The sequence below is a fragment of the Falco punctatus genome, assembly GCF_963210335.1.
Source record: "Falco punctatus genome assembly, chromosome: 6".
NCBI classification, from domain to species: domain Eukaryota; kingdom Metazoa; phylum Chordata; class Aves; order Falconiformes; family Falconidae; genus Falco; species Falco punctatus.
In genome coordinates this window covers 77,947,954-77,966,266 of record NC_137585.1, presented here as the reverse complement: position 1 = coordinate 77,966,266, position 18,313 = coordinate 77,947,954, and the positions used below count along the sequence as shown (strand labels likewise).

General features: G+C 51.7%; 1 protein-coding gene across 1 annotated transcript; it reads left to right on the top strand.

Annotated features, from left to right (window-relative positions):
* The first annotated feature begins 7,797 nt into the window (after positions 1 to 7,797).
* Positions 7,798 to 12,815, top strand: LOC308065268 (butyrophilin subfamily 1 member A1-like). Its single transcript, XM_080391053.1, has 5 exons — positions 7,798 to 7,813; positions 9,007 to 9,027; positions 9,430 to 9,450; positions 10,505 to 10,531; positions 10,880 to 12,815. The coding sequence occupies exons 1-5, from the start codon at positions 7,807 to 7,809 to the stop codon at positions 11,404 to 11,406; spliced, it is 603 nt and encodes a 200-aa protein (XP_080247179.1). The 5' UTR covers positions 7,798 to 7,806; the 3' UTR covers positions 11,407 to 12,815.
* Positions 12,816 to 18,313: the final 5,498 nt, after the last annotated feature.

The window sequence follows — 18,313 nt, the reverse complement described above, 5'->3', positions numbered from 1 at the left end:
TCTTGTCCTGACTTCATGTCTTCTCCTCCAGTGACAATGGTCACACATCAGGGACACAGCATAAAAAAGCTGAGTCTTTCTCACTTCCCCACTGCCATAAATCTTTCAGGCAGGTGGGGAGGGATGCTCCAGCAATGACAACTGCTCCCCAAGTGCCATGTTGAGAAAGCCTGCCAATGTGCAAGGCTCAACCTGGCAGGTGGTGCTCCCTGGCTTTGGCTTTACCAAGAAAGATCTTCCCCAATGGCCAGTGGTGGGGTGGACATTGACTCTTCCCTTTTGTGGTCGGCCTGCCATTGGCTTTTTGGGAATTAGTATTTTTGGACTCTTTGCCTTTCAGCACAGTTCAAGTGGAAGATTAATAAAAGTGAATGTTTAGTCTGTTTTGGTGGTGCAAGCTCTTTCATAGAGCCTTGACACTGGCAGAGGAGTACTAATTATGGTCCTTGGCCATTCTCCTACTCCAGCACACATTTGGCATGACTGATGAGATGTTCTTGTGCCTGGGGGTCCTATTATGAACTTCTTCCCATTGGAAAGGCTCTGTGTTCTTTGCTATTCAGTCAAGGGGAGAAGCGATGGACTAAGAGAGAGGATCTATGCCCAGGGAAAGGAAATACCATCCCATGGGAAGCAGGAATCTGCCAGGCTGTGGAGGCTTTGTTGGAGGCAGGAGCATGAAGGAAGGAGATGCTGAGGGGAGGCCACAGTGTGTGCGATGGGGCAGAGAGCCCATGTTCCTGAGGAACCCTGGCTACTTATAGGGATTTGGGTCTGTGCCATTGTTGGTAAAAATGCTTCTGAGGGCCACATGATGAGGAGCTCCAAAGGAGCATGAACTATCCTGCATGCCAGATTTGTTGCTCATCATTCCCTGGGGTGGACAGTCCCAGAGGGAAATGGCTTGTAGGGATCCTGTGGGTCCTGTTCTGACTTCATGTCTTCTTCTCCTGTGACCATGGTGACTTGCAGATGAACTGCGTGCAATGAATGGTGAGTGTTTCCGCTTGTGCAAATGCTGTCCTTGCCTGAATTAGTGCCCTGGGGTGGGAGGGGAGGGATGCTCCAGCAGTGCCAGCAGCTCCCCGAGTGCCACGCTGAGAGACTTTGCCAATGTGCAAGGCTCAACCTGGCAGCTGGTGCTCCCTGGCTCTGGCTCTGCAGGGGCGGTGCCCATGGCCAGCTGTGAATTGTTTTGACTCTTCCTTTTTGTGGGGGATCTTGCAATCGCTTCTGCGGCATTGCCATTTCCAGAGCCTTTGCCTGTCAGCACAGTCTCAGAGGCAGCTCAGCAAGGATGCAAATTCAGGGTGTCGTGCGCTTTACCTGCCCATAGTGCAGCTCATTAGTGATGCCTTGAACAATGTCTGGACTGTGTTAATCCCATGGTCCTTGGCCATTCTCCTGGACCAGCACGCATTTGGCATCAGTGATTGGATGTCCTTCTGACTGGGGACCCTGTTACTGTGTCCATTGTGAAAGCTCTGTATTCTTTGCATTTCAGTCAAGGGGAGAAGTGTTGGCCCAAGTCATAGGTTCCATCCACAGGGAAAGGGAAAACCATCCCCTGGGAAGCAGGAATCTGCCAGGCTGAATTCCCTGTGTGAGCCAGACAGAAGGGGCAGGGTGGTTGTGGTGGGGCTACCTCAGCTTCTGGCTTGCTTGGTGCTGGTCAAGGGAGGTGACGTGTCCCTCAGCCCACTACAAGGACGTTATGTGTCTTCTCTGATTTCATATCTCTTCTCCTGTGACCACGGTGACTCAACAGAGGACCTCCATGGAAGGAACGGTGAGTGTTTCTGTTTCTTAAATGCCTTTGGCACAGTGATAGGGCCTTGAGGCAGATGAGGAGGGATGCTCCAGCAATGCCAACTGCTCGCCAAGTGCCACACTGACGGACCCTGCCAATGTGCAAGGCTCAACCTGGTAGCTGGTGCTCCCTGCATTTGGCTGTACCAAGGTCTTCCCCAAAGGCCAGTGACTGGGTCGGTTTTGACTCTTTCTATTCTATCGTGGGACACCCAATAGATACTGTGGCATCACTGTTTACAGATTCTTCTCCTTTCAACACTTTTCAGCGACAGATTAGTGAGGGTGAATGTAAGGGTGCAGTGCGCTTCCCTGCCCATGGTGCAAGCTCTTTCATGGACCATTGACAGTGGCAGGACAGCCCTAATCCCATGGTCCTTGGCCATGCTCCTACTCCAGCACGCATTTGACATGAGTGATTGGATGTCCTTGTGCCTGGGGGTCCTATTATGGACTTATGACCATTGTGAAGGCTCTGAGTTCTTTGCTATCCGGTCAAGGATAGAAGCAGTGGCCCAAGAGAGAGGACCCATCCCCAGGGCAAGGGAATACTGTTGTCCTGGGAAGCAAGAAACTGATAGCTGAATTCCCTGTGTGAGCCAGAAAGGAGGGGCAGGGTGGTGGGGCTACTCCTACAGCAAGTTTCTGGCTTGCTGGGTGCTGGTTGAGGGGAGGTGCCGTGTCCCTCAGCACTTGACATGCCAAAGCGGTCCTGTGGTTGTGATGCTGGTGGAGGTGGCAGCCAGTGAGGGTGTCTGTGCCAGGCAGGGGCAGTGCTGTGAGCGGTGGGGAGTGGGTGGGAGGTCAGTGTGTGTCATCCTGTGCAGGTACTGGGTGCTGCTGTGTCCAGAGCAAGGGAGCCCCTGTCCCCACGGCTGGCAGCAGCTCGTGCCTGGGAAGCCCTGATTGCTCTCCCTTCGTTCTGCCAAGCCCTCCCGTGCACAGCAGCCTCAGCTGCAAGCAGGGGCAGCCCTGGGTGCTGAGAAGGGGGACTGTGGGCAATGCGCTGCCACCACGGCTCCGTGCCGGGGGGAGCTCTGGCTGCATGTGGGTTTGGAGGAGAAGGGATCTGCTTTGCTGAACATGTCCCAGGATTTACAGCCATCTTCACTGGAGGTTGGGTGCTAATCAGTGTGTCCTCTTTTCACACTTTCTTCTTGCAGAGCAACTGAAGAAGGAGATTGGTGAGTGTCGCTGACTCCCTGGGGCCCGTGTGTGTGAGCAGTTTGTGGGATGGGGTGCCAGGGTGGGAGAGTGGAGGACAAGTCAGCCCTCACCCCATGGGACAGCCAGGAGAGCCTGCACCGTGGAGCGTGACCAGTGTCAGGAATGCTGAGAGACACCTGGCTTGGAGGCCGTCTCTGCTGGCTTTCCCTCCCCTTCTTGTCACCAACTGTCCCTGGGGAAAGGGCCTCTAAAGGCACCCATGGCCCTTGCCACAAGGCAGATGGTGGGTTGCCGTGGCGGGTGGCTGGTGATGCCCAGGCTGTGGAGGCTTTGTTGGAGGCAGGAGCATGAAGGAAGGAGATGCTGAGGGGAGGCCACAGTGTGTGCGATGGGGCAGAGAGCCCATGTCCCTGAGGAACCCTGGCTACTTATAGGGATTGTTGGTAAAAATGCTTCTGAGGGCCACATGATGAGGAGCTCCAAAGGAGCATGAACTATCCCGCATGCCAGATTTGTTGTTCATCATTCCCTGGGGTGGACAGTCCCAGAGGGAAATGGCTTGTAGGTATCCTGTGGGTCCTGTTCTGACTTCATGTCTTCTTCTCCTGTGACCATGGTGACTTGCAAATGAACCGCGTGCAACGAATTCTGAGTGTTTCGGCTTGTGCAAATGCTGTCCTTGCCTGAATTAGTGCCCTGGGGTGGGAGGGGAGGGATGCTCCAGCAATGCCAGCAGCTCCCCGAGTGCCACGCTGAGAGACTTTGCCAATGTGCAAGGCTCAACCTGGCAGCTGGTGCTCCCTGGCTCTGGCTCTGCAGGGGCGGTGCCCATGGCCAGCTGTGAATTGTTTTGACTCTTCCTTTTCTCGGGGGATCTTGCAATCGCTTCTGCGGCATTGCCATTTCCAGAGCCTTTGCCTGTCAGCACAGTCTCAGAGGCAGCTCAGCAAGGATGCAAATTCAGGGTGTCGTGCGCTTTACGTGCCCATAGTGCAGCTCATTAGTGATGCCTTGAACAATGTCCGGACTGTGTTAATCTCGTGGTCCTTGGCCATTCTCCTGGACCAGCACGCATTTGGCATGAGTGATTGGATGTCCTTGTGCCTGGGGGTCCTATTATGGACTTATGACCATTGTGAAGGCTCTGAGTCCTTTGCTATCCGGTCAAGTGTGTGTCATCCTGTGCAGGTATTGGGTGCTGCTGTGTCCAGAGCAAGGGAGCCCCTGTCCCCACGGCTGGCAGCAGCTCGTGCCTGGGAAGCCCTGATTGCTCTCCCTTCGTTCTGCCAAGCCCTCCCGTGCACAGCAGCCTCAGCTGCAAGCAGGGGCAGCCCTGGGTGCTGAGAAGGGGGACTGCGGGCAATGCGCTGCCACCATGGCTCCATGCCGGGGGGAGCTCTGGCTGCATGTGGGTTTGGAGGAGAAGGGATCTGCTTTGCTGAACATGTCCCAGGATTTACAGCCATCTTCACTGGAGGTTGGGTGCTAATCAGTGTGTCCTCTTTTCACCCTTTCTTCTTGCAGAGCAACTGAAGAAGGAGACTGGTGAGTGTTGCTGACTCCCTGGGGCCCATGTGTGTGAGCAGTTTGTGGGATGGGGTGCCAGGGTGGGAGAGTGGAGGACAAGTCAGCCCTCACCCCATGGGACAGCCAGGAGAGCCTGCACCGTGGAGCGTGACCGGTGTCAGGAATACTGAGAGACACCTGGCTTGGAGGCCGTCTCTGCTGGCTTTCCCTCCCCTTCTTGTCACCAACTGTCCCTGGGGAAAGGGCCTGTAAAGGCACCCATGGCCCTTGCCACAAGGCAGATGGTGGGTTGCCGTGGCGGGTGGCTGGTGATGCCCAGGCAGCGGGAGGCTTTGTTGGAGGCAGGAGCATGAAGGAAGGAGATGCTGAGGGGAGGCCACAGTGTGTGCGATGGGGCAGAGAGCCCATGTCCCTGAGGAACCCTGGCTACTTATAGGGATTTGGGTCTGTGCCATTGTTGGTAAAAATGCTTCTGAGGGCCACATGATGAGGAGCTCCAAAGGAGCATGAACTATCCTGCATGCCAGATTTGTTGCTCATCATTCCCTGGGGTGGACAGTCCCAGAGGGAAATGGCTTGTAGGGATCCTGTGGGTCCTGTTCTGACTTCATGTCTTCTTCTCCTGTGACCATGGTGACTTGCAGATGAACTGCGTGCAACGAATGGTGAGTGTTTCCGCTTGTGCAAATGCTGTCCTTGCCTGAATTAGTGCCCTGGGGTGGGAGGGGAGGGATGCTCCAGCAATGCCAGCAGCTCCCCGAGTGCCACGCTGAGAGACTTTGCCAATGTGCAAGGCTCGACCTGGCAGCTGGTGCTCCCTGGCTCTGGCTCTGCAGGGGCGGTGCCCATGGCCAGCTGTGAATTGTTTTGACTCTTCCTTTTTGTGGGGGATCTTGCAATCGCTTCTGCGGCATTGCCATTTCCAGAGCCTTTGCCTGTCAGCACAGTCTCAGAGGCAGCTCAGCAAGGATGCAAATTCAGGGTGTCGTGCGCTTTACGTGCCCATAGTGCAGCTCATTAGTGATGCCTTGAACAATGTCTGGACTGTGTTAATCCCATGGTCCTTGGCCATTCTCCTGGACCAGCACGCATTTGGCATCAGTGATTGGATGTCCTTCTGACTGGGGACCCTGTTACTGTGTCCATTGTGAAAGCTCTGTATTCTTTGCATTTCAGTCAAGGGGAGAAGTGTTGGCCCAAGTCATAGGTTCCGTCCACAGGGAAAGGGAAAACCATCCCCTGGGAAGCAGGAATCTGCCAGGCTGAATTCCCTGTGTGAGCCAGACAGAAGGGGCAGGGTGGTTGTGGTGGGGCTACCTCAGCTTCTGGCTTGCTTGGTGCTGGTCAAGGGAGGTGACGTGTCCCTCAGCCCACTACAAGGACGTTATGTGTCTTCTCTGATTTCATATCTCTTCTCCTGTGACCACGGTGACTCAACAGAGGACCTCCATGGAAGGAACGGTGAGTGTTTCTGTTTCTTAAATGCCTTTGGCACAGTGATAGGGCCTTGAGGCAGATGAGGAGGGATGCTCCAGCAATGCCAACTGCTCGCCAAGTGCCACACTGACGGACCCTGCCAATGTGCAAGGCTCAACCTGGTAGCTGGTGCTCCCTGCATTTGGCTGTACCAAGGTCTTCCCCAAAGGCCAGTGACTGGGTCGGTTTTGACTCTTTCTATTCTATCGTGGGACACCCAATAGATACTGTGGCATCACTGTTTACAGATTCTTCTCCTTTCAACACTTTTCAGCGACAGATTAGTGAGGGTGAATGTAAGGGTGCAGTGCGCTTCCCTGCCCATGGTGCAAGCTCTTTCATGGACCATTGACAGTGGCAGGACAGCCCTAATCCCATGGTCCTTGGCCATGCTCCTACTCCAGCACGCATTTGACATGAGTGATTGGATGTCCTTGTGCCTGGGGGTCCTATTATGGACTTATGACCATTGTGAAGGCTCTGAGTTCTTTGCTATCCGGTCAAGGATAGAAGCAGTGGCCCAAGAGAGAGGACCCATCCCCAGGGCAAGGGAATACTGTTGTCCTGGGAAGCAAGAAACTGATAGCTGAATTCCCTGTGTGAGCCAGAAAGGAGGGGCAGGGTGGTGGGGCTACTCCTACAGCAAGTTTCTGGCTTGCTGGGTGCTGGTTGAGGGGAGGTGCCGTGTCCCTCAGCACCTGACATGCTAAAGCGGTCCTGTGGTTGTGATGCTGGTGGAGGTGGCAGCCCTTGAGGGTGTCTGTGCCAGGCAGGGGCAGTGCTGTGAGCGGTGGGGAGTGGGTGGGAGGTCAGTGTGTGTCATCCTGTGCAGGTACTGGGTGCTGCTGTGTCCAGAGCAAGGGAGCCCCTGTCCCCACGGCTGGCAGCAGCTCGTGCCTGGGAAGCCCTGATTGCTCTCCCTTCGTTCTGCCAAGCCCTCCCGTGCACAGCAGCCTCAGCTGCAAGCAGGGGCAGCCCTGGGTGCTGAGAAGGGGGACTGCGGGCAATGCGCTGCCACCACGGCTCCGTGCCGGGGGGAGCTCTGGCTGCATGTGGGTTTGGAGGAGAAGGGATCTGCTTTGCTGAACGTGTCCCAGGATTTACAGCCATCTTCACTGGAGGTTGGGTGCTAATCAGTGTGTCCTCTTTTCACCCTTTCTTCTTGCAGAGCAACTGAAGAAGGAGATTGGTGAGTGTCGCTGACTCCCTGGGGCCCATGTGTGTGAGCAGTTTGTGGGATGGGGTGCCAGGGTAGGAGAGTGAAGGACAAGTCAGCCCTCACCCCATGGGACAGCCAGGAGAGCCTGCACCGTGGAGCGTGACCGGTGTCAGGAATGCTGAGAGACACCTGGCTTGGAGGCCGTCTCTGCTGGCTTTCCCTCCCCTTCCTGTCACCAACTGTCCCTGGGGAAAGGACCTCTAAAGGCACCCATGGCCCTTGCCACAAGGCAGATGGTGGGTTGCCGTGGCGGGTGGCTGGTGATGCCCAGGCTGTGGAGGCTTTGTTGGAGGCAGGAGCATGAAGGAAGGAGATGCTGAGGGGAGGCCACAGTGTGTGTGATGGGGCAGAGAGCCCATGTCCCTGAGGAACCCTGGCTACTTATAGGGATTTGGGTCTGTGCCATTGTTGGTAAAAATGCTTCTGAGGGCCACATGATGAGGAGCTCCAAAGGAGCATGAACTATCCTGCATGCCAGATTTGTTGTTCAACATTCCCTGGGGTGGACAGTCCTAGAGGGAATGGCTTGTAGGGATCCTGTGGGTCCTGTTCTGACTTCATGTCTTCTTCTCCTGTGACCATGGTGACTTGCAGATGAACTGCGTGCAATGAATGGTGAGTGTTTCCGCTTGTGCAAATGCTGTCCTTGCCTGAATTAGTGCCCTGGGGTGGGAGGGGAGGGATGCTCCAGCAATGCCAGCAGCTCCCCGAGTGCCACGCTGAGAGACTTTGCCAATGTGCAAGGCTCAACCTGGCAGCTGGTGCTCCCTGGCTCTGGCTCTGCAGGGGCGGTGCCCATGGCCAGCTGTGAATTGTTTTGACTCTTCCTTTTTTCTCGGGGGATCTTGCAATCGCTTCTGCGGCATTGCCATTTCCAGAGCCTTTGCCTGTCAGCACAGTCTCAGAGGCAGCTCAGCAAGGATGCAAATTCAGGGTGTCGTGCGCTTTACCTGCCCATAGTGCAGCTCATTAGTGATGCCTTGAACAATGTCCGGACTGTGTTAATCTCGTGGTCCTTGGCCATGCTCCTACTCCAGCACGCATTTGACATGAGTGATTGGATGTCCTTGTGCCTGGGGGTCCTATTATGGACTTATGACCATTGTGAAGGCTCTGAGTTCTTTGCTATCCGGTCAAGGATAGAAGCAGTGGCCCAAGAGAGAGGACCCATCCCCAGGGAAAGGGAATACTGTTGTCCTGGGAAGCAAGAAACTGATAGCTGAATTCCCTGTGTGAGCCAGAAAGAAGGGGCAGGGTGGTGGGGCTACTCCTACAGCAAGTTTCTGGCTTGCTGGGTGCTGGTTGAGGGGAGGTGCCGTATCCCTCAGCACCTGACATGCTAAAGCGGTCCTGTGGTTGTGATGCTGGTGGAGGTGGCAGCCAGTGAGGGTGTCTGTGCCAGGCAGGGGCAGTGCTGTGAGCGGTGGGGAGTGGGTGGGAGGTCAGTGAGTGGCATCATGCACAAGTAATATTTTCTGCTATATCCAGAAGCCAGAGAACATCTTTACCCATGGCTGGCAGCAGCTCGTGCCTGGGAAGCCCTGATTGCTCTCCCTTCGTTCTGCCAAGCCCTCCCGTGCACAGCAGCCTCAGCTGCAAGCAGGGGCAGCCCTGGGTGCTGAGAAGGGGGACTGCGGGCAATGCGCTGCCACCACAGCTCCGTGCCGGGGGGAGCTCTGGCTGGGGACATGTCCTGATGGATGACAAGTCAGCCTTCCTAAATGAGGTGTACACATGCTGTTTGCCATGTATCCCACGGAGTCATGGCGCTAATCAAGGTGTTTTCTCCTCCCTCTCTAATCTTGCAGGGAACCAGAAGAAGCGGATCGGTGAGTGCTGCTGAATCCCTGCGGGTCATGTGAGCAAGACAATCATGGGAGGTGATTCCAGGGTGGGATAGCGGTGGGGAAGTCACCCCTGACCGCACAATAGTGTGAGCCATCTACCATGCCAGAGGAGCTTTTCCTCCATTCGTGGGTTGGACTATTCCAGAACGGACTGGCTTTTGGAGGCAGAATAATAAGTGCAGATGTGCAGGTTCAGTTTCCTTCCCTGCCTGTGCTGTAAGCTCAGTAATGGGGAGTTGACTTTGGTAGGCTTGTGCTATTCCTGGGCTCCTTCTCCCTCGGCGGGCATTCAGAAGGGCTGGTGGGATGTTCTTGTGACTGGGGTGCTCCAGTGTTCCTTTGATTCAAGGTGCTAAGCAAGGTGTTCTCCCTCTCTTCTTGCAGAGCAGCAGAAGAACGAGATTGGTGAGTTCCACTGCCTCCCTGGAGGCCTTGCGTGCCACCCAGTTGTGGTGTCTAAGGGGTTTTCACAGGGTGTTGCTTGTGGTGATGGGGCTGGTGGAGCCTTTGGTGTTGGTCGGAGAGTGAGGGAAGGGTACGTTGAGGGAAGGCTGTGATGGGGCTGATGGGGCTGCAGAGCCTGGGCCACCAACCACACCTGGGGGCTGGACGGATGGTGTGTGATGATGGGGTAGGGAAGACATCCCTGCCAGAATCAGAAGCATGTCAGTTTCAACTTCAGGGAGCATCAATGCCTGCCTTGGAGCTAACCCCTTAAGCTCACGTGTCAGGACTTCACGATCCTGCCCTGCTGGGTCGCCTTTTCACATCCATACAGAAATGCACAAGCTCGGCTGATTCGGCTCTTTCAATTATTTAACGTTTACTGGGTCCGATCTGACTTCTCAGCAGCTTGGTTTGTAGAGCAGACCCTCTGCCTGCCACATCTCCCCTGCCTTCCTTCCCTGCCCACCCTCTCAGGTACAAAGCTGCCACGGCTGCACGTACCCAGAAACTCTCCGGGAAGCGCAGTGCCTCCTCTCTTCAGAGGGTTACTGACAATTCCCCCAAGCTCTTCCTTTGTACCCAACCCCACCCGAGAAATCCACAAGAAGTGGCTGACATTTATTCCGCGGAGTGTCACAAAGGGGACTGCTCCCTTTCTGTGTCTCTGGACATGCCGGGGTGCTGACCAGGGGTCTCACATGCTGTGAAATGTGCAGTGTGGCAGGTGGGGCATCCACCCAAAACACTGGCAAGGCGGCAGAGTGGGACCTGAGAGAGAAAGTAGTCCCCAGGAGGGAAACTCAGCCCAGCCTCAGATCCTTCTCCAGCCCCCACAGGTAATCACAGCGCTGGAGAGGGCAAGAGGGAATCTGAGCATCCGTTAACCTGCAGAGTTTAGTCTCAGCCTGGGATGTCTCAGCTTGGAGTTGGAACATTTTTCCAGTCAATGTTTTGAATTTGCTTTCTCTCACCCTTGGTTTTTTTCCTTTTTGTCTCTCCTGTTTGCTTTCAGAATTCAGAAAGGCTCGTGGCAATTCAGGTAAAACACTGCACTTACTCATGTCTGTACTCAATGGCGTGACATCTGTGACTACTGCAGAAGCAGTGCTGAGCATGGGCTGGACTGTGAGTCTACAAACGCCTTTTATTGCAGTGATGCATAGGTATTTCACTGGGCTGTGACATAGTTGAGAGTGAAAGTGTAATGCGTAAGCCTGAGAGCAGTCCTTCCCTGGGGGTAAGAGGTCTTTCCAGACCGTTACAGGCAGATTTTCAGAATGACGTTGTAGGCAGATTTTCAGAATGAATTGCAGTGCAGCACCCTTTCCTTCTCTTCTCTTCTCTTTAGAAAAGTGTTTAGAAAGCCCCAAATACCTGTTTTTTACAGATGACATCGTGCTTGATTGGGACACAGCCCATCCAAACTTGTCTATTGCTGGGGACAAGAAGAGTTTCACGTATCAATCACAGGTCCAGAAAGTGACTCTCCATGAGGGTCGTTTTGATTCCTCTGTCTGCGTGCTGGGCTCAGAAGGTTTCTCCTCCGGCAAGCATTACTGGGAGGTGGACGTGGGAAATTGCAGTGACTGGGACCTGGGAGTAGCCAGGAAATCCGCCCCAAGGAAAGGAAGAATAACTCTGTCACCTAAAGAAGGATTCTGGGCTCTGGGCTTAAGTGTTAAATTTTGCTGGGCAAGAACCGATCCATGGACACAGTTAGAGGTGCAGGAAAATCCCAGGAAAGTTGGGGTTTTCCTTAACTGTGAAAAGAAAACTCTGACTTTTTTCAATGTCACCAACATGTCTGTGATGTTCACGTTTCAAGACTGTGCATTCTCCGAAGCAGTTTATCCATTCTTTAAAAACTCACACAGGGAATCAACCATCAGGATTTGCTCAGTTAAAGAGGAATAATGTGTGTTTTGATGTAGTAATTTTGTTGTGACATGAAAGAGCATATTATTTTCTGAGACAAATTTAATGCTTAATTGCAACTTATGTATTACGCGTTCTTGACCACAATCTGTATTATGCATAGTGTAACACCTTTAGCTTAAAATATATTCCTTACCCCAGCCTTTTCTGCATGCGTTTTGTCCAATACTTGCGGCATGAATGTAGACACGAGCTATCACATGCCATGGTTTTAGGAATCGTATGTTTAACTCAAGAACAATTTCTGTAGTCTTTCCTTCTGAAAATCGTGTCAGCCCTTATGGTGCATTTCGGTCATCATCATTCTCTGAGGTTTAGTTCTGCCCTGCTGCACTGTGTCATTTGCATTTACATACAAAGCTCAACTTGACATCGTGAATTCAAATACACACACCTTGATAAATGCACAGCACCCCATAAAGGTAACCTCTCTTCATCACTCTTCTGGATGGAATTGTCAGAAATTTGGAGGAAAGGAAAAAAATTAATCCAGAGTAATTAAAAAGAGAGTAGTGTCTCTATACTTCACTTCTGGAGTGGAGAACGTGCCATCTGTGCTTGAAGAAGAGTCTGAGAGGCAACGTAAATCAGCGTACTGGGTTTGATGCTGGACAACCTGTGTCAGTAAAGATGTCCCAAACTGAAATATTACCAATGGTACTAGTCATGCCTAAAAATCTCTACGCCAGGGAAGCAAGAGATTGCTCAGGAAAAAGACCCCGAATCACTACTCAATGGGTTTCTTCCTCCTCTTAATTAATTCTGCCGTTTGTACTTCCAACCCAGCATATTTCCTTTTCTGTCCTTTTTTACAGGAACTCGGGATGAACCGCACATGGATGGATGAAGCAGCCTGTCGCTCATCGTGACCATAACACATTTTTGTTGTATTTGATCATTTGCAGCCTTAGCTTCGAAGGATATCACCCTTGAAATGTAGATCTGTGATGTCGTTTTACCAGCAAAAGACATTTTGTCTCCACCAATGTCTAACATTGGACTATATATGATCCAGTACACAGGCCAACAGCGGGTGTTGTTTAACCCACCATGGTCCCTAAAAAGAGTAGAATTATCGATGCTAACTAACATTTCTGCAGTCCATCTAGCTCGTGCACCATTCCTGAAGGGCTCTTAAAAGTGATGGATGGCACGGCTGCATAAACAAACCCTCTTCCCCACAAAACAAGCAAAAAGAGATGGGACTGGTACCCTGGGGACAGCATTGGGAGTTCTAAATAGCACAGACTCAGAAGTCTTCATGAACAAATTAGTTACAGTAATCAGTGATTTGCATATATTTATAACATCCTTTATGATCTTCCCTTTTTGCTTTAGGAACTAATCAATGGCTTTTGTCGGACCTGTTGCCTCAGTTGGAGGGAACTGATCAAAAAGACCACCAGCTGATGGTAGATGCACTTGGTGTAGTCCAAGGTAATGCTTCTTTCACTCTTTGTTGTACCCAAGCTCAAGTGTGGATACAACCGATGACAGCGGCAGTTACCAGAGAAGGTGGTGAAGGTTCCTTGCCCACTGCAATTTGAAAGGAAATCTGGGATAATGCAATTGAACTTGAAAAGAAATTCCTGTCCTGGTGGTATTTGTTCAGGTTCACCTGTGACTCCATCAGCAACATGGCCTCTGACTATCCACAATGCTTCGGTACGTACCACATCCCCAGTCATTGCGTTAGGAATGAGCCACAAAGGAGCTGGGCTCTACCCACTCACGCACAGAGGATGGGCTCATTTGAAGTGGCAATAAATGGCAAAGTGATGATGTGAACACATGCGTGTCAATGCAAACACCCCTCCCCAAATCCGTCATAGGAACTGTTAGGACATTCACTTCCAACAGAACTGGCAGGTTGTGAGTGGGCTATTTGAGAATTCAACAAGCCCTTCTCAACTGGAAATTAGGAAGAGAACGCAGCCTCCTCAAGTTTAGTTCACCAAAAGCAAGAACAGCAGTCTACACCGGGTGTGGAAACACAACCTAGTCCACCCCGGGTGGAATTCTTTCACAAGCTACATATCCTTCCCAGTTTTAGTTGGCATTGGTTAACGTCTGACTTTATTGACAACTGTACCTGCAGCAAGAAAACAGCCTACTTCAGGATTAACAAAATTGAAATTGGACTTACCTTGAGCTCACAGGAACCCACAACCACTGCCTGTGTGAGAATCCCCATTGCTTTCTCCACACCCATCCGCTGTTGCTCTCCTACCCGAGAACGTCTTGCGCGAGCCATACAGTGTCCCCACCAACCTGGAATGACACACATTTCTGAAGTCAGGGGTTCTGTTTCTCTGGAGTACAGGATCAGTGAAGTCTCCTGTACCTGTAACACGGTCTCTCTTTGCCATGACAGAGACACAACTGTTGCTGTTAGTTTTTTGACTGAGAAATGTTTGCTTTGACTTTCTTTCTTTCTGGGAAAAGTCACAGCTCCCTAAAAATCAGAAACTCAGGCGCACACACACACACCCTGACACACACACACACAAGACGCACTCGAGAAAACAGGAGGGCAGCAGCAGGAAAAGAATACAGTCCCGTTGCGATTACAGCACTGCATGGTCAAACTCCAAAGTCATTTAGGTCAGGAAACACATCTTCCATGGCCAACATGAACGAGGCGAGGTAGCTGGAGCCAGAGGTGCCGGTTTCTTTACTCGGACCGTGAAAGGAGCCTCATGGCTGGTTCAGATGAGGACATCTCTGCTTCTCTAGATTACTCCTGCCTCAGAAAGTGAAGTAAAGGGAAAGACAAGTCAGTGGACGCTGAGGGGAGCAGGACTTTGCTGAACTGCAAAGCTCTATCAACATTTCAGCTGACTGAAGTACACGGCCCTGGCTTAGGCTTATTCCATACATTAAATGAGAAAAGGAGACATCCAAAGTGTACGGGACAAGGAAGAAAGCACATAGGCCTTATGGCTGATCTTATGCTGAGGAGCAGCCCCCGGTGAAACAGAGAATAGACTCTTAACATTTACGTTGACAACTGCTGCTTCTGCTCCTCTTCTCACAGAAACCATTGTCAGTCAACTCAAGAGCTCTAGGCTTTATGAGAACAATCCTAGAGATACCGTTTCTAATTAGAACGAGAGAGATCTCTCTGCTTTTCGGGCCTGCCACATGCCTACCTGTCAAGGCCTTGCCATGAGCCAGCGGTGCTGGCATTTGGTCTAACTGGCAGCGGAACGAGAGGATCGCTGTCGGTCCCTTCCAACTGGAATATTCCCACGTTTCACACAATAAACATTCCATAAATGTTTTCAGAAGGAACCTGGGGCTTTCAGTGAATACTCAAGTAACACACGTTCGAGAGCCTCTAGGAATGGCCAAAAGTAAAAGCAAAATTCACTTCCTGGTGCTAAAAGCCAAGAGAAAGCTTCCTACGAAAAGCACACAAACCCTGAGAAATAGACACAGAGGGAAACTATGAAGGCACACAGATAAAATGGTCTTAGAGATGGACATTTACCTCCTCTGGGCCAGCAGCCTTTGCAAATGCTCTGAAACACCTCTCAACGACAAGTCTAAGGGTCACATCCCTTTAGAAAATCCTAACCCCACGCAACGTATCCCCCTCCTGCTCCTCTGGCGCTCTTATTTCTTCCTCGGTCCGCTGTCAAGGCTCAGGCAGCAGGGCGACAGGCAGAACTTCCAAGGGCCACCAAGCTTCGTTTAATCAGAAACTTTCCGTCAATGTATGGCACTCAGGCACAAGCATATGGGAAATTCTTGATAGAAAATGCCCACCAAAGCACATTCTAGATAGCTGTTCTCTTACAGTTAGCAAAGTTTTCGATGTAGAGGAGGTTATCCTCACCTGCTTTCTCTTTTGGCGCAGGAGGTTGAACAGCTTGATTTACAACTAAGGCCTCAAAAAAATTCCCTCTTTCTTCCTTATTAGGCAACTGGATTTTGAAAACTGTATCGTAACCATCAACAAAGAATTCTTCTACTTGATAGGAGTTTGCTAGTTTGAATTTATAGCTGTTATTGCTGGTTTGCTACTAATCAGTAGGTTTCTGCGCCTACCATGGGGCTTGCTTTCCTCACTGTCTATTAGAGTCTAGTGCTCATTAGTGGCTGCTTCTTCCTTTCACTGCTTGCTGTACTGCTTATCACCTTCCTGTGCTGCCCAGGAGCATTTTGACGAGCCATGGTGGTGCGCCTGGGCTGGCAGGTGGCTAGGGCACGGCTGCTGTTTCTGTGCTGCTGCACTGGACAGGCTGGAACTCCGGTGTGAGCTCAAGTTGAGGGGATTGTGACCTGTGGGTGAGTCCACATGGGAGCAGGACAGCCCAAAGCATCGGTGGCCGTGAAAGAGTCCATGGCAGAGCAGGTATATATCACAGCATCTGTGGCCGTGGTTATGTCCATGCCGCAGCGGGTATGCTTCTGAAGGAATTGTGGCCCAAGACAAGTCCATGCTGGAGAGGGTACACCTCGAAGCATCTGCGGCTGTGGGTAAGTCCATGTTGCATCAGGTACACCTGGAAGCATCAGTGCTGTGCATGAGGTCATGTCGGAGCACCTCAAAACGTGTGGTCATAGATAAGCCCATGAGAGAGCAGGACAGCCCTGGAGAGACAGCAGCCAGGGATAAGGCCATGCTGGAGCTTTTTTATTTCTGAAGGGACTGTGGCTGCGGGTAAGGCCACGCTGGAGCAGGTCTATGGTCATGGCCCATGCATAAGGCCATGCTGGAGCAGGTGCACCTCAAAGCAACTGCGGCTGTGGGTAAGTCCACGCTGCAGCAGGTATACCCCTGCAGGGGCTGTGGCTCGTAGCTGAGGCTCCACTTGGAGCAGGTACAACCCTAAGGGACTGCAGTCTGTGGGTAAGTACAAGCTGGAGCAGGGGCAAGGGGAGGACTTCATTGCAATGTTAAACCCTACAGGCTGGTCCAAAGGGAACGGGGTGGACATTGTAATGGATATACCTTTCAATTGTTGTAAGCCATGGTTTGAGTTGCATGTTCTAGAAATTGCCATAGCAGGAACCTCCTGAACCATTGGAGGACAAGCCTTACAAGAAGCACGGCAAGCACAGTAGTGACCCGACCTGAGCTGGCCCAGTAACCCCACACAACACACAAACTCTCCTCTCCTGAGTGACCAGCATAACAGATCATCTTCATGGACTAAATGAACACAATGGACATTTTATGGACATTTTTGCAGTGGTGGTCCATAGACTAGGGCAGGGGTCCTCAAACTTTTTAAACAGGGGGCCGGCACGCGGATTAAGCGGCAGGAAGTCACCTTTGGCTGCTTGGTTTCTCCCCCCAACCCCTGGCGGGGTGGCTGCGTGGGGGTGGATCTGTAAATACAGGGGGCTGGACTGAGGACCCTGGGGGGCCATATCCGGCCCACGGGCCGTAGTTTGAGGACCCCTGGACTAAGGGAATGATATCTATGTATTATATCAAAGGATGGGAAGGGTGGTGGTGGTGAATGTGGTTGCATTGGGAAGTGTGGCATGATGTAAATGGACCAGAACAAGGGGTGGATAGTGCCCTGGTTTCAGCTGGGATGGAGTTAGTGTCCTTAGTAGCTGGCACAGTGCTGTGGTTTGGGTTTGGTGTAAGACCAGTGTTGATAGCACACTGATGGTTGTGGTTGTTGCTGGGTAATGTTTATGCTAAGTCAAGGACTGTTCAGTTCCTTGGTCCCTGCCAGTGAGAGGGCTGGCGGGGCACGGGAAACCAGGAGGGGACACAGCCAGGACAGCTGACCCGAACTAGCTGAAGGGCTGTTCCATACAATATGACGTCATGCTGGTTCTAGAGCTGGAAGAAGAAGAAGGAAGGGGAGGAGCACTGGGCATTATGGCATTTGTCTTCCCAAGTAGCTGTTACACATGATGGAGCCCTGCTTCCCTGCAGATGGCTGAACACCTGCCTGCCCATGGGAAGCAGGGAATGAATTTCTCGGTTTGATTTTCTTGCGTGCACGGCTTTTGCTTTACCTATTCAACGGTCTTTATCTCGACCCAATCTTTTCTCACTTTTACCCATCTGATTTTCCCCTCCATCCCACCAGGGCAGGGAGCTAACAGCGGCTGTGTGGTGCTTAGCTGCCTGCTGGGGCTAAACCTTGACAAGGTTGTGGTGACGCAAGTCGAGGAGGACTGAAAAAAACACTATGTCTGCGTGGCTGGGTTCGGACAAAATGGCCTTTATTGTTTATACAAACTATTTATATATCTTAGACAGTGCAGGTGTTAGACCCTGATAGGTTTTTGTGTTCTTCTTCTTGCTTGCTATTTGCTGTTGCTGTAGGTGCTCGTGTGCTGCGGTTCTAAGTTCCGATCCTTCACATCCTGTTACATACCTGACAGTTTGTGGCTGTCTTAAAGGTATGCGGCTAAGTCTCTGAAGTCAACTAACTTGTCTGCAGACCCGCTGCAGACCCTAACAATTCCCCCTTTTTGTTTTTTGAACAGCTAGTACCAGGTTTGTCATGTTCTGCAGGGCCCTTGCAAACATGACGGCAACCAAGGCAACAGCAAACAAACAACACTGCCAACTGAGTGAATGGATGCCCAAAAGGATGACATTTTCTCAGATTCTGATAACGTGTTGCTGCAATGGGGCGCCTAAAATCCATGCAGCACATACCATCACAGTCCTCACAGCCATGTCCTTGAGCCAACAGCAAAAGGGCAATAGTTGCTCTGTTTTGTATGTCATAGTGGCAAATTTGACTCACATTCTTAACTGCCTAACAAACAAGGTGATTTAACTCTTGAATGCTTTCCCTGCTGTTGCTCCGGATAAGAGAAGAACCACTGCAATACGTTCCCATCAGTTCCATAAATCAACTACATCGTTACATGCTTCATCCAAAGTTATATTGCGTTTGAG

Excerpts from the sequence above, each read along its gene's own strand:
- LOC308065268 (XM_080391053.1), top strand. Across the intron at positions 9,028-9,429 it reads GAACCAGAAGAAGCGGATCG|AGCAGCAGAAGAACGAGATT; the intron begins GTGAGTGCTGCT and ends CTCTTCTTGCAG. Across the intron at positions 10,532-10,879 it reads AAAGGCTCGTGGCAATTCAG|ATGACATCGTGCTTGATTGG; the intron begins GTAAAACACTGC and ends TGTTTTTTACAG.